We start from the raw sequence: 15,505 nt of genomic DNA on the forward strand, positions 1-15,505 counted from the left end.
AGTGTTATGGAAACCAAAGGTGTACCATTTTTCAACACGCTGTCTACATATCAAGTTAAGTGTTCTTTCCGAAACCCATTATCTATCATTAGTGGCCATTAATGTCATTATATAGGGTGACCCGGTTAGAACGCGAAATCGCCTCATACTAAAGGTAATTAAGCCAGGTCTTTATTGTTCCATGTACTGTATAGTGTTTTCTCTGAAATACTTGTCATATATAGGATTCTGGCTTCACAGCTAGCGCACTTTTGACAGGTCAAGACGAGGATGCAAGATTTTGTGCACCAGTTACTGGGTGATATGGAAGCTACCTCAAAGAGGATAATTTGGTGTCTACACCCTAGTTATACCTGGTGGACTAACCTGCTGTACTATAAGATAAGGAACCTTTTCAATGTATGTAGTTACTGTAGTTTGATTGGCTGCATATATATAAATTTAATAAACCCCCCTAATGTGTAGAGGATCGATTTGTGAGATTAAGAGATTATTGCAGAAATACAGTCCACTTATCATTATACAAATTGCTATCGAAGTATATAAATTAACGTAAATATAAATTCATATAAATTAAATAAATATAATTCTCACAGGTCGGTTCCCACAATATAAGTGACTTAACTAAATGTGTTTGTATATACTCGACTATAAGTGCTTGCAGAGTAAGCCTCAGGTCCTCAACCCCATCCTCTCGGTCACTGGCCGCTTATTATAAGAGCTCATGATCTGCTCGCATCTGAAAACTAATATTGAAACTGTATTCAATGCTTGAACAGTCGTCCGTCCCCCCCCCCTCCCTCTCTCTCTCTCTCTCTCTCTCTCTCTCTCTCTCTCTCTCTCTCTCTCTCTCTCTCTCTCTCTCTCTCTCTCTCTCTCTCTCTCTCTCTCTCTCTCTCTCTCTCTCTCTCTCTCTCTCTCTCTGTCTCTCTCTCTCTCTCTCTCTCTCTCTCTCTCTCTCTCTCTCTCTCTCTCTCTCTCTCTCTCTCTCTCTCTCTCTCTCTCTCTCTCTCTCTCTCTCTCTCCTTATTACAATGAAGTCGTACTCGCTTATATACCTACAGTTGATCTGAGTCTCTATAGTTTGCCCTCATGCGTTCTTGTCTTATCCCTGGTCATCATAAGTTTTTCGTAATAATAAACAGTGTCTTACGTCAAAGTATTAATTACATGTCGTGATCATGTTGCCTCTTACTCCTCTGGTCCTCTCCACAGGAGAGCAATGTTCATTCCTCTCAGCTTTTCCTCGTAGCTCAGTTGTTCTCTAAGTTCAGTGACAAGTCTTGTGGTCAACCTCAGATCTTTTTCAGGACTTTTTTGTTTTCAGCCTATATAGGTTACAAGGCCTCACTGCGGCTTCATATTCTATTTATGGAGATGTGTACATCGGTGGAAAAGCTTCCTTATTTAGGTTCCTTAAAGGACGCCAAGAATGTTTATCAACTTTATATTCGCTACGGATGCTGTTCTGTTTATCTGTGCCTTGAGTAATAGACTTGGGGTCGAGGCTCGACTTCGTTGGCTCTAATGCCTTCCGTGCTCGGTAGATGGCACTGAGGCCCAAGACACGGTTTGATGCCTGGCCCAAGACACCGTGTTATGCCTGGCCCAAGACACCGTGTGGTGCCTGGCCCAAGACACCGTGTGGTGCCCGGCCCAAGACACCGTGTGGTGCCTGGCCCAAGACACCGTGTGATGCCTGGCCCAAGACACGGTGTGGTGCCCGGCCCAAGACACCGTGTGGTGCCTGGCCCAAGACACCGTGTGATGCCCGGCCCAAGACACGGTGTGGTGCCCGGCCCAAGACACCGTGTGGTGCCTGGCCCAAGACACCGTGTGGTGCCTGGCCCAAGACACCGTGTGGTGCCTGGCCCAAGACACCGTGTGGTGCCCGGCCCAAGACACCGTGTGGTGCTTGGCCCAAGACACCGTGTGGTGCCCGGCCCAAGACACCGTGTGGTGCCTGGCCCAAGACACCGTGTGATGCCCGGCCCAAGACACGGTGTGGTGCCCGGCCCAAGACACCGTGTGGTGCCTGGCCCAAGACACCGTGTGGTGCCTGGCCCAAGACACCGTGTTATGCCTGGCCCAAGACACCGTGTGGTGCCTGGCCCAAGACACCGTGTGGTGCCCGGCCCAAGACACCGTGTGGTGCCTGGCCCAAGACACCGTGTGATGCCCGGCCCAAGACACGGTGTGATGCCCGGCCCAAGACACCGTGTGATGCCCGGCCCAAGACACCGTGTGGTGCCTGGCCCAAGACACCGTGTGATGCCTGGCCCAAGACACCGTGTGATGCCTGGCCCAAGACACCGTGTGATGCCCGGCCCAAGACACCGTGTGATGCCCGGCCCAAGACACGGTGTGATGCCTGGCCCAAGACACCGTGTGATGCCTGGCCCAAGACAACGTGTGATGCCTGGCCCAAGACACCGTGTGATGCCTGGCCCAAGACACCGTGTGATGCCTGGCCCAAGACACCGTGTGATGCCTGGCCCAAGACACCGTGTGGTGACCGGCCCAAGACACCGTGTGGTGCCTGGCCCAAGACACCGTGTGGTGCCTGGCCCAAGACACCGTGTGATGCCCGGCCCAAGACACGGTGTGATGCCCGGCCCAAGACACCGTGTGATGCCTGGCCCAAGACACCGTGTGATGCCTGGCCCAAGACACCGTGTGGTGCCTGGCCCAAGACACCGTGTGGTGCCTGGCCCAAGACACCGTGTGATGCCTGGCCCAAGACACCGTGTGGTGCCTGGCCCAAGACACCGTGTGATGCCTGGCCCAAGACACCGTGTGGTGCCTGGCCCAAGACACCGTGTGATGCCTGGCCCAAGACACCGTGTGATGCCTGGCCCAAGACACCGTGTGGTGCCTGGCCCAAGACACCGTGTGGTGCCTGGCCCAAGACACCGTGTGGTGCCTGGCCCAAGACACCGTGTTGTACCTGGCCCAAGACACCGTGTTGTGCCTGGCCCAAGACACCGTGTGGTGCCTGGCCCAAGACACCGTGTGGTGCCTGGCCCAAGACACCGTGTGATGCCCGGCCCAAGACACCGTGTGGTGCCTGGCCCAAGACACCGTGTGGTGCCTGGCCCAAGACACCGTGTGATGCCCGGCCCAAGACACCGTGTGATGCCCGGCCCAAGACACCGTGTGGTGCCTGGCCCAAGACACCGTGTGGGGCCTGGCCCAAGACAAATAAGTTTAGAGATGCAAGACAGGATTGAGATCTGAGGGGATTGGAACATAAGAAAATGCTGAAGAGACTGATCGTATTACATTGGCTCAGCTTTAACTAATACCTATACAGAGCAAAGATGGGTTCCTTCATTACCCCTTATGTGAAGAAAGCAAACAATAACTTCCCTCTTACCCATTTAGAGTGGGAATGTAAGCACCTTTCCCTCCTCCCCTTACCCATAGAGAGTGAAGGCAGGGGCCACCTGCGGCAGGAGGGTGAAGACGGCATGGTTGTTGCTGGGGTCACTCTCCTGGTTGATCACCCGCACTGACAGCCTGCTCCTGATCCCGGGGTCCTCATGCGTCTGGGTGCTGTTGAGCAGCTCAGCCACCTCCTGCTTCCACACCACCACGATGTCGAACTGAAACCAATGTGTATCTTAGGCCTGGAGTAAGATATCCGACGGCTAGAAAGGCAGAGTCCAAGAGCTAATAGCTCCTTCCTGCAAGTACAAATAGTAAATACAAATGGCAAAATGCACACACACACGCACACACACACACACACACACACACACACACACACACACACACACACACACACACACACACACACACACACACACACACACACACACACACACACACTCACACACACACGTACTCCAGTGGATAAGGGAGTACCTAAGCAATAGGAAGCAGAGAGTTATAGTGAGGGGTGAGAGCTCAGAATGGCGTGAAGTCACCAGTGGAGTCCCACAGGGCTCTGTGCTTGGACCTATCCTGTTTCTGATATACGTAAATGATCTCCCAGAGGGTATAGACTCATTCCTCTCATTGTTTTCTGACGACGCCAAAATTATGAGAAGGATTAAGACAGAGGAGGACAGCTTGAGGCTTCAAGAAGACCTGGACAAGCTGCAGGAATGGTCGAACAAATGGATGTTAGAGTTTAACCCAAGCAAATGTAATGTAATGAAGATAGGGGTAGGAAGCAGGAGACCAGATACAAGGTATCACTTGGGAGATGAAATACTTCAAGAGTCAGAGAGAGAGAAAGACCTGGGGGTTGATATCACGTCAGACCTGTCCCCTGAACCTCATATCAAGAGGATAACATCAGCAGCATATGCCAAGTTGGCTAACATAAGAACGGCCTTTAGAAACTTGTGTAAGGAATCTTTCAGAACATTATATACCACATATGTCAGACCAATCCTGGAGTATGCGGCTCCAGCATGGAGTCCATATCTAGTCAAGCATAAGACTAAACTGGAAAAGGTTCAAAGGTTTGCCACCAGATTAGTACCCGAGCTGAGAGGTATGAGCTACGAGGAGAGACTACGGGAATTGAACCTCACTTCGTTGGAAGACAGAAGAGTTAGGGAGGACATGATCACCACATTCAAGATTCTCAAGGGAATCGACAGGGTTGATAAAGACAGGCTATTTAACACAAGGGGCACACGAACTAGGGGACACAGGTGGAAACTGAGTGCCCAAATGAGCCACAGAGATATTAGAAAGAACTTTTTTAGTGTCAGAGTGGTTGACAAATGGAATGCATTAGGAAGCAATGTGGTGGAGGCTGACTCCATACACAGTTTCAAGAGTAGATATGATAGAGCCCAATAGGCTCAGGAACCTGTACACCTGTTGATTGACGGTTGAGAGGAGGGACCAAAGAGCCAGAGCTCAACCCCCGCAAGCACAACTAGGTGAGTACAACTAGGTGAGTACACACACACACACACGCACACACACACACACACCTAAGTACTCCTAAGGAGAAGTACCTAAGCAACAGGAGACAACGAGTCAGTGTGAGGGGTGAGGTCTCAGATTGGCGCGACGTTACGAGTGGAGTTCCGCAGGGGTCAGTCCTTGGACCTATACTGTTTCTGGTATATGTAAATGATCTCCCAGAGGGTATAGACTCGTTTCTCTCAATGTTTGCCGATGATGCAAAAATTATGAGGAGGATTGAAACTGAAGACGATAGTAGGAGGCTACAAGATGGCCTAGACAGACTGAGTGAATGGTCCAACAAATGGCTGTTGAAGTTCAACCCAAGTAAATGCAAAGTAATGAAACTAGGCAGTGGAAACAGGAGGCCAGACACAGGATACAGAATAGGAGATGAAGTACTTAATGAAACGGACAGAGAGAAAGATCTAGGAGTTGATATCACACCAAACTTGTCTCCTGAAGCCCACATAAAAAGAATAACGTCTGCGGCATATGCGAGGCTGGCTAACATCAGAACAGCGTTCAGGAACCTGTGTAAGGAATCATTCAGAATCATCTACACCACATATGTAAGACCAATCCTGGAGTATGCGACCCCTGCATGGAACCCGTACCTTGTCAAGCACAAGACGAAGCTGGAAAAAGTCCAAAGGTATGCTACTAGACTAGTCCCAGAACTAAGAGGCATGAGTTACGAGGAAAGGCTGTGGGAAATGCACCTTACGACACTGGAAGACAAAAGAGTAAGGGGAGACATGATCACAACCTACAAAATCCTCAGAGGAATCGACCGGGTAAACAAGGATAAACTATTCAACACTGGTGGGACGCGAACAAGGGGACACACGTGGAAACTGAGTACCCACATGAGCCACAGAGACGTTAGAAGGAACTTTTTCAGTGTCAGAGTAGTTAACGGATGGAATGCATTAGGCAGTGATGTGGTGGAGGCTGACTCCATACACAGTTTCAAATGTAGATATGATAGAGCCCAGTAGGCTCAGGAATCTGTACACCAGTTGAGAGGCCGGACCAAAGAGCCAAAGCTCAACCCCCGCAAGCACAAATAGGCGAGTACAAATAGGTGAGGTACACACACACACACACAACGAGAAACGATGGGCAGAGTTTCTTTCACCCTATGCCCCTGTTACCTAGTAGTAAATAGGTACCTGGAAGTTAGTCAGCTGTCACGGGCTGCTTCCTGGTGTGAGTGTGTGTGTACTCACCTAGTTGTACTCACCTAGTTGTGTCTGCAGGATCGAGCATTGACTCTTGGATACCGCCTTTCGAGCATTGGTTGTTTACAACAATGACTCCTGTCCAATTTCCCTATCATACCTGGTTTTAAAATTATGAATAGTATTTGCTTCCACAACCTGTTCCTGAAGTGCATTCCATTTTCCCACTACTCTCACGCTAAAAGAAAACTTCCTAACATCTCTGTGACTCATGCTGTGTGTGTGTGTGTGTGTGTGTGTGTACTCACCTAGTTGTACTCACCTAGTTGTGTCTGCAGGATCGAGCATTGACTCTTGGATCCCGCCTTTCGAGAATCGGTTGTTTACAGTAATGACTCCTGTCCCATTTCCCTATCATACCTGGTTTTAAAATTATGAATAGTATTTGCTTCCACAACCTGTTCCTGAAGTGCATTCCATTTCCCCATTACTCTCACGCTAAAAGAAAACTTCCTAACATCTCTGTGACTCATCTGAGTTTCAAGCTTCCATCCATGTCCTCTCGTTCTGTTACTATTCCGTGTGAACATTTCGTCTATGTCCACTCTGTCAATTCCTCTGAGTATCTTATACATTCCTATCATGTCCCCCCTCTCCCTTCTTCTTTCTAGTGTCGTAAGGCACAGTTCCCTCAGGCGCTCTTCATACCCCATCCCTCGTAGCTCTGGGACGAGTCTCGTTGCAAACCTCTGAACCTTTTCCAGTTTCATTATATGATTCTTCAGATGGGGACTCCATGATGAGGCGGCATACTCTAAGACTGGCCTTACGTAGGCAGTGTAAAGCGCCCTAAATGCCTCCTTACTTAGGTTTCTGAATGATGTTCTAACTTTTGCCAGTGTAGAGTACGCTGCTGTCGTTATCCTATTAATATGTGCCTCAGGAGATAGATTAGGTGTTACGTCCACCCCCAGGTCTCTTTCACGCGTCGTTACAGGTAGGCTGTTCCCCTTCATTGTGTACTGTCCCTTTGGTCTCCTATCTCCTAGTCCCATTTCCATAACTTTACATTTGCTCGTGTTGAATTCTAGTAGCCATTTCTCTGACCATCTCTGCAATCTGTTCAGGTCCTCTTGGAGGATCCTGCAATCCTCATCTGTCACAACTCTTCTCATCAACTTTGCATCATCCGCAAACATCGACATGTAGGACTCTACGCCTGTAAACATGTCGTTAACATATACAAGAAATAGAATTGGTCCCAGCACCGATCCTTGTGGTACTCCACTTGTTACTGTTCGCCAGTCCGACTTCTCGCCCCTTACCGTAACTCTTTGGCTCCTTCCTGTTAGGTAGTTCCTTATCCATTCTAGGACCTTTCCCCCCACCCCCGCCTGCCTCTCGAGCTTGAACAGCCGTCTCATGTGCGGTACTGTATCAAAGGCTTTTTGGCAGTCCAGAAATATGCAGTCTGCCCAACCATCTCTGTCCTGTCTTATCCTCGTTATTTTATCATAGAATTCCAGAAGGTTTGTTAGGCACGATTTCCCTGTCTAGAACCCATGTTGATGTTTGTTCACAAACCTAATGTTCTCCAGGTGTGCAACCAGTCGTAGCCTAATTATTCTTTCCAGTATTTTACAGGGGATGCTTGTCAGTGATACAGGTCTGTAGTTAAGTGCCTCCTCCCTATCTCCTTTCTTGAAGATCGGCACGACATTTGCCTTCTTCCAGCAACTGGGCAATTCTCCTGACATAAGTGACTCATTAAAGATCATTGCCAGAGGCACGCTGAGGGCCTGTGCTGCTTCTTTTAGTATCCACGGTGATACTTTGTCTGGTCCAACTGCTTTAGTTGCATCTAGAGTTGTCAACTGTTTCATTACCTCCTCTGCTGTCACCTCTATATCTGATAGTCTTTCATCTAGGGTAACCCCTTTCAACAATGGGAGCTGCTCAGGCTCGGTAGTGAACACTCCATGGAAACTGGCATTCAGTGCCTCGCAGATTTCCTTGTCACTTTCAGTATATGCCCCCTCTGTCTTCCTTAGTCTTGTCACTTGGTCGTTCACCGACATTTTTCTTCTTATATGACTGTGTAGTAACTTAGGTTGTTTTTTCGCTTTGATTGCAATATCGTTCTCATAGTCCCTTTCCGATGTTCGTCTTATGTTAATGTAATCGTTCCTAGCTCTGTTGTATCTGCTTCTGTTGTCCTCTGTTCTTTGTCTTCTGTACTTCCTCCACTCCCGCCTGCTGGCCATTTTTGCTTCCTGACACTGTCTATTAAACCATGGGTTATTATATTCCTTCTTATTTTTTCCCTTTACCGTTGGTATAAATCTCTCTTCGGCCTCCTGGCATTTCTGTATGACTAGGTCCATCATATCTTGGACTGTTTTTCCTCTAATTTCTTCCTCCCACTGCACTTCACCCAGATAGTCCCTTATCCTCATATAGTCCCCTTTCCTGTAGTCAGCTCTCCTTTCCCAGATCTCTTGTCCCATGGTCATAAGTTTGAATTCCATCATGTAGTCAAAGACTAGGATACAATGGTCACTGGCCCCTAGAGGTATTTCATGCTCTAAATTCTCGATATCTTCTACGTTCTGGGTGAAAATCAGGTCTAATAGGCTCGGTGCATCTCCTCCTCTTTCCCTTGTGTCTTCCTTCACATGTTGTGTCAGGAAATTCCTGTCTATAACATCTACTAATTTTGCTCCCCACGTTTCGTCCCCTCCATGGGGATTCCTTGATTCCCAATTTATCTCTCCATGATTTAGGTCCCCCATGACCAGCAGCTTCGCTCTCATTCTGTGGGCTAGTGTTGCTGCCTTCTGCAGTTCATCTATACATGCTTTGTTGTTGTCATCATGTTGTTGTTGTTGTTGTGTGTGTGTGTGTGTGTGTGTGTGTGTGTGTGTGTGTGTGTGTGTGTGTGTGTGTGTGTGTGTGTGTGTGTGTGTGTGCGTGCAAGTGTGTGTGTGTATATGTGTATTCACCTAGTTGTATTCACCTAGTTGTGCTTGCGGGGGTTGAGCTCTGCTCTTCGGGTGGCCTCTCAACTGTTAATCAATCAACTGTTACTAACTACTTTTTTCACACACACACACACACACACACACACACACACACACACACACACACACACACACACACACACACACACACACACACACACACACACACACACACACAATGATAGTAGGAGGCTACAAGATGACCTAGATAGACTGAGTGAATGGTCCAACAAATGGCTGTTGAAGTTCAACCCGAGTAAATGCAAAGTAATGAAACTAGGCAGTGGAAACAGGAGGCCAGACACAGGATACAGAATAGGAGATGAAGTACTTAATGAAACAGACAGAGAGAAAGATCTAGGAGTTGATATCACACCAAACCTGTCTCCTGAAGCCCACATAAAGAGAATAACGTCTGCGGCATATGCGAGGCTGGCTAACATCAGAACGGCGTTCATGACCCTGTGTAAGGAATCATTCAGAATCTTGTAAACCACATATGTAAGACCAATCCTGGAGTATGCGGCCCCAGCATGGAGCCCGTACCTTGTCAAGCACAAGACGAAGCTGGAAAAAGTCCAAAGGTATGCTACTAGACTAGTCCCAGAACTAAGAGGCATGAGTTATGAGGAAAGGCTGCGGGAAATGCACCTTACGACACTGGAAGACAGAAGAGTAAGGGGGAACATGATCACAACCTACAAAATCCTCAGGGGAATCGACTGGGTAAACAAGGATGAACTATTCAACACTGGAGGGACGCGAACAAGGGGACACGGGTGGAAGCTGAGTACCCAAATGAGCCACAGAGACATTAGAAAGAACTTTTTCAGTGTCAGAGTAGTTAGTAAATGGAATGCATTAGGAAGTGATGTGGTGGAGGCTGACTCCATACACAGTTTCCAATGTAGATATGATAGAGCCCAGTAGACTCAGGAATCTGTACACCAGTTGATTGACGGTTGAGAGGCGGGACCAAAGAGCCAGAGCTCAACCCCCGCAGGCACAATTAGGTGAGTACACACACACACACATCCAGGAAGCAGCCCGTAACAGCTGGCTAACTCCCAGTTTCCTATTTACTGCTAAGTAACAGGTGCATCAGGGTGAAAGAAACTCTGCCCATTTTTGTCTCTCGCCGGTGCTGGGAATCGAACCCGTGTAATGGATGCCAGCCCTGATTCCCTCCTTCCCTTCCCCCCCCCCCTCCTGGCTCGGCTCGCTTGGCCCACTCCATTCCCACCGAATTCCCTCTTTCTTCCCCCCCCCCCCTCTCTCTTCCCCCCTCTCCCCCTCTCACCGGTTCCTCCCCATACCAGGCGAGTTAAGTGTCCCTACTTTTATCTTAGAGGGGGGGACAGGTTCGAACATAATTTATCAGTTTCTGTAAACATCGTTCACTGTGCCCCAGGTCTGGGGTGGTCCACCTACAAAGAGCCTTGTCCCTTCATAGCTGGGTAGAGCGGACTCGAATCTTCGAGAATTTCATGTACCTTTCAGGCAGATCAGGAAGGTGATTGGCGGTAGATAAGTGCCAAGTTCTTATTGGCCCGGGAGAGCCAGACCTCAGGCCTAGTTGTAAATGGTTGGCTGTAGCCAAAAATAATAGGTGAGCCCCGGTGCTGTATTAGTTGTGGGAGGAGCTATCCTTCCACTGGTAAACTGGTAAGACAAATTTCAGTAGTGTGTTCTAGGAGTGCTTTGGGGTGGGAACTCGGTCCGGCATCAAGGGGCTGAGGGCAGCCATCAACATCTTGGCCAGAGTGCAGTTTTAAGGTATTGTGCACCTGAGTATTCATGTCCATTGGTAGTTGTCCATTTGCCTCTTGGGGAAAATAGAGTAGGATATATGTTCAAATTGATTTCAATATACGTGACTTAAATTAAATAAAGTTATTAATTGATTTTGTTGTTTAGTTATCTCTGTCCCCCTTTTTTTATTAATGTTGAGCAGTTTCTATATGCAGTATATATGTGTGATAATTGGAAGCCTCCCCCCCCCCTGTAAGCCCCTTTCATGGATATAAGAATTACCCCTGAACCCTCAATAAGTAAAGTAAATGACCTAAATTAATTCCCAAGATTTATTACCAAAGTTCCTAATGCCCTTGAGTTCATGATCATTGATTCCTTTCCTTCCCGGGGGATCAGTGATAGTCACATTCAGGTATATTCGCGGCAAGGTGGTAGCAGTGTCTCAGTAAGTCTAAAATTGATTCATTACTTTAAAATTAATAATCCTTTCATCCTTGTAGCTTCCTCCTCACTTAATATTTCAGGGTCAACATCAACTGGTAGTTCACTGAGGGTCACAGTGATCTGCAAGCAGTGTTAACCTGGGGTAATGAGTGGAGTAAGCGAGTAGCGTGATAGGGTTATTACACCCGAGCCACATGATTACGTGTGCAGCGTGCTATCCACACAGCCACCGGCGCCACCGTGGCGCCCTGATGTGTGTATGTGTGTGTGTATGTACTCACCTATTTGTGCTTGCGGGGGTTGAGCTCTGGTTCTTTGGTCCCGATTCTCAGCTGTCAATCAACTGGTTTACAGGTTCCTGAGCCTACTGGGCTCTATCATATCTACATTTTAAACTGTGTATGGAATCTGCCTCCACTACATCTCTGCCTAATGCATTCCATTTACTAACTACACTAACTGAAAAAGTTCTTTCTAATGTCTCTGTGGCTCATCTGGGTACTAAGTTTCCACCTGTGTCCCCTTGTTCGTGTTCCACCCGTGCTAAAGAGTTTGTCTTTGTCCACCTTGTCAATTCCCCCTGAGAATTTTGTAGGTGGTTATCATATCTCCCCTTACTCTTCAAAGGCTAAATGAGTTGAAACGTGAGTTTCAACTCATTTAGCCTTTCCTCGTAGCTCATACCTCTCAGTTCCGAAACGAGTCTGGTGGCATACCGCGTGTGTGTGTGTGTGTGTGTACATATGTATGATTGTGTGAACTAACCTATTTATCTTTATAGAATCAAGCTTCAGCTCTTGATCGCGCAACAAGCTCCTTAGAAAGACGGAGTCTACCTTTTCCAGGCCCCGGAGGTCTTAGACAATGCCTGACGACCTACTGTTCAATACTATTATCTTTTGAGTGTGTAATCGGCGTTCACTTCTCCAATGTGATCGTTCATCTCATTCCGTTGTCTTAGTATTCCTTCACTAAACAAACAAAACACTTGGTAACATCTCTGTGACTCATCTGTTTCTGGACCTTCCATCCTTGCCCTCGTGAACTATTCGTATTCATTGTAAACATTATATTTTTAACTATTTTTCTTTAATATTTCATCTCTGTCTGTCTGTCTGTCTCTCTCTCTCTCTCTCTTCTCTCTCTCTCTCTCTTCTCTCTCTCTCTCTCTTCTCTCTCTCTCTCTCTTCTCTCTCTCTCTCTCTTCTCTCTCTCTCTCTCTTCTCTCTCTCTCTCTCTTCTCTCTCTCTCTCTCTTCTCTCTCTCTCTCTCTCTTCTCTCTCTCTCTCTCTTCTCTCTCTCTCTCTCTTCTCTCTCTCTCTCTCTTCTCTCTCTCTCTCTCTTCTCTCTCTCTCTCTCTCTCTCTTCTCTCTCTCTCTCTCTCTTCTCTCTCTCTCTCTCGTTTCGCGCGACGTTAGGCCCAGATCTTTCAGTCTCCCTGTGTACCTGCAGCTCCCGTAATTCTGTACGAGCGTCAATGCAAACTTCCATAACCTTTCAAGGTTTCTTATGTGCTCTTTGAGATAGATTCCAAATAATGGGGCTGCATACTCTTGGGCTGGTCTCGTGTAGGTGGTGCATAGTTAGTTGAACGCCTCTGTATGTAGGCTACTGGATGCTGTTCTGAATTTTGCCAGTGTAGAGTCAGTGTCAATCCATGTAATCCAGTCAGTCCAGTCAGCATGTCAATCCATGTAAGAAATGGTTTGATGTTTGTCTAAGTCATCTTGGAGTATTTTACAGCACCGTCCTATAATGACTTTTCTCATTCATGTTGGATCGTCTGCGAGCATCAGTATAATAATAATAATAATTGTGTCGGGGGACAGGAAGCCAGAGTGTATTCAGACACGTTAGGCTTATTTCGAGGGGCTCCCCCATTCCTCAGGTCGAATTACTGACCCCGCCCAGGATGCAACCCCACAAGCTAACTAACTCTTGAGTACCTGTTTACTGCTAGGTGAACAGGGCCGTTAGGTGAAAGGAAATATGCCTAATCATTTCTGTCCCGCCAGGGATTCGAACCCGGAATTCTCGATTGTGATCGAGAACGCACCCCACTGTACTACGGGAACCCTTACATATGTAGGTTTTAACCTCTTAGTTTGATAAAATAAGTGAGAAATGGTATGGGTTCCAGTGAAGATCGTTGATGAACTCTGTTTGTTGTATTATACCAGTCCCAGTTCTCGGCGCCTCTCACACTGACTCTCTGTCTCCTCTCTGTGTGGTACTCTTTTATTTTTTTAGGAGCGCTTCCACTTCCTCCCGTCGGCCTCTCAGGTTTGTGCACTTGTGTGTTATGGGGAGTATGTCAAAAGTGTGTTATGGGGAGTATGTCAAAAGTGTGTTATGGGGGAGTATGTCAAAAGTGTGTTGGCAGTTAAGCAATACATAGTCCGTCCAGCCTTCATTGTGAGGATATGGATTTTTTTGTTTATAAACCTGTGAAAGATTTTATGCTGAATACAGCCTTCTAGGGGACCTGACAGCTGAGTGGACAGCGCTCGGGATTCGTAGTCCTAATGTTCCAGGTTCGATCCCCGGTGGAGGCGGAAATAAATGGGCAAAGTTTCTTTTCACCCTGATGTACCTGTTCACCTAGCAGTAAATAGGTACCTGGGAGTTAGACAGCTGCTACGGGCTGCTTCCTGGGGATGTGTAATAAAAAGGAGGCCTGGTCGAGGACTGGGCAGCGGGTACGCTAAGCCCAGAAATCATCTCATGATAACCTATTCAATGCTAGCAAATATGCTCCGGCTGTATGCCTTTTAACAAGATATTGCATTAAAATTACCAAGTGGAAAGTTCCCAATAAAGTATTTCGAACAGTATTTAGGATAATTTCAGTCCTAACAAAGATCCACTTGTAAATTCCGTTGATATTATCAGAGACCTTTAAAGCCAGAACAAATGTCATCTTCAGTGAAAGTAGCCATTTTGAAACCTGTTCTAAAGTTATTTAGCAGTTAATGGTTGTGAACTATGTGGCCAGCAAAATACTGCTGGCCTTGGTAGGCTAAATTGTGTGAAGGAAATGTTCAAGTGTGTTCATTCTCGCACTGGTTACAATCATCGATAATTGTGTAGCCTCATGTCTACACCTGAGGTGACAGTTACGAAACGAATGATATTTTTTTGTCTTGGAGGAAATCACCCATCAGCAAAAAGAGCATCAACTTACTCTCACACACAAAACTTGTTAGCAAAGTTTAAATACTGTCAACAGCGGGTCTCTGTTACATGAATTGCATTCAAAGTGAGTTTGATGCGGAATATCCATCCAAGATATGGATATACAAATGCTTCAATATCAGGAAATATTTCATAATGTTCCTCTTGAGAGGCTGGTGTTCAAGATTAAGAAACACGCTAAGGTAGTTAGGAACCCGTCAAGCGGGGTAAGAAAGTACCACAAACACCGAAAATAAATGGACACAGTCAGTGAGTAGCTGTCAAGTTGGACACCTGGGACAAGTGCAGTCTTACAAAGGTTTCGATCTAGGTCCACTGCTATTCCTAGTTCATGTAAATGGTCTACCCGAGAAACTGCGCTCATACGTGTCAATACTTGTAGATGATACAACGCTCATAAGGAATATATAATCCATGGAGGGCTGCAGAAAATTACTGAAGGGCCTTAACAAACTCCAGGAGTCAGGAGAAAAATGGCTGTTAGAGTTCAGCCCAAAACATGTAAGGTAATGAAGACAGGGAACGGAGACAGGGACCAGAAGTAAGCTGCACCAAAAGGGGAAGACAACCACAGGAATCAGAAGAAACAAAAATAACCGAGAAGATATAATTATTACACTAACACAAGAGTCACATATGAACAAGGCAACGTGATACTTCATGGAAGCCTAGCAAACATTACGTCACTGAAAAACCTCAATACAGATTATTTTAAGTCAATCTATTCAGCCTATGTTATACTGGTACTAGGATAAGCAGCTCCGTCCTAGAATCCGCTCCTTGTGAAACACAAAATCAAAACAGATTTTGTGTTTCACCAGGAACTAAGTGGACCAAATTACGAAGACAGGTAAAGGGAATTCAATTTCAAAACAACAGAAGAAAGAATAAACACAGGGGGATATGATTACTACAAACAAATAAAAAATAATGAGAATGTATAAGGCGGATAATATCAGCCTTTTTAAAATGGGAACA

General features: G+C 46.7%; 1 protein-coding gene across 3 annotated transcripts in view; it reads right to left on the reverse strand.

Moving 5' to 3' along the window:
- The window catches only part of LOC123746350 (integrin alpha-5), a 161,650-nt gene that overhangs the window by 39,012 nt on the left and 107,133 nt on the right, over positions 1 to 15,505 (reverse strand). For all 3 annotated transcript variants that reach the window (XM_045727813.2, XM_069314766.1, XM_045727810.2), the window contains one exon: positions 3,421 to 3,605. In XM_045727813.2, the coding sequence (XP_045583769.1) occupies positions 3,421 to 3,605 (185 nt within the window). The remainder of the gene's footprint in view (positions 1 to 3,420; positions 3,606 to 15,505) is intronic.

Source organism: Procambarus clarkii, chromosome 80, assembly GCF_040958095.1.
Source record: "Procambarus clarkii isolate CNS0578487 chromosome 80, FALCON_Pclarkii_2.0, whole genome shotgun sequence".
Classification (NCBI taxonomy): domain Eukaryota; kingdom Metazoa; phylum Arthropoda; class Malacostraca; order Decapoda; family Cambaridae; genus Procambarus; species Procambarus clarkii.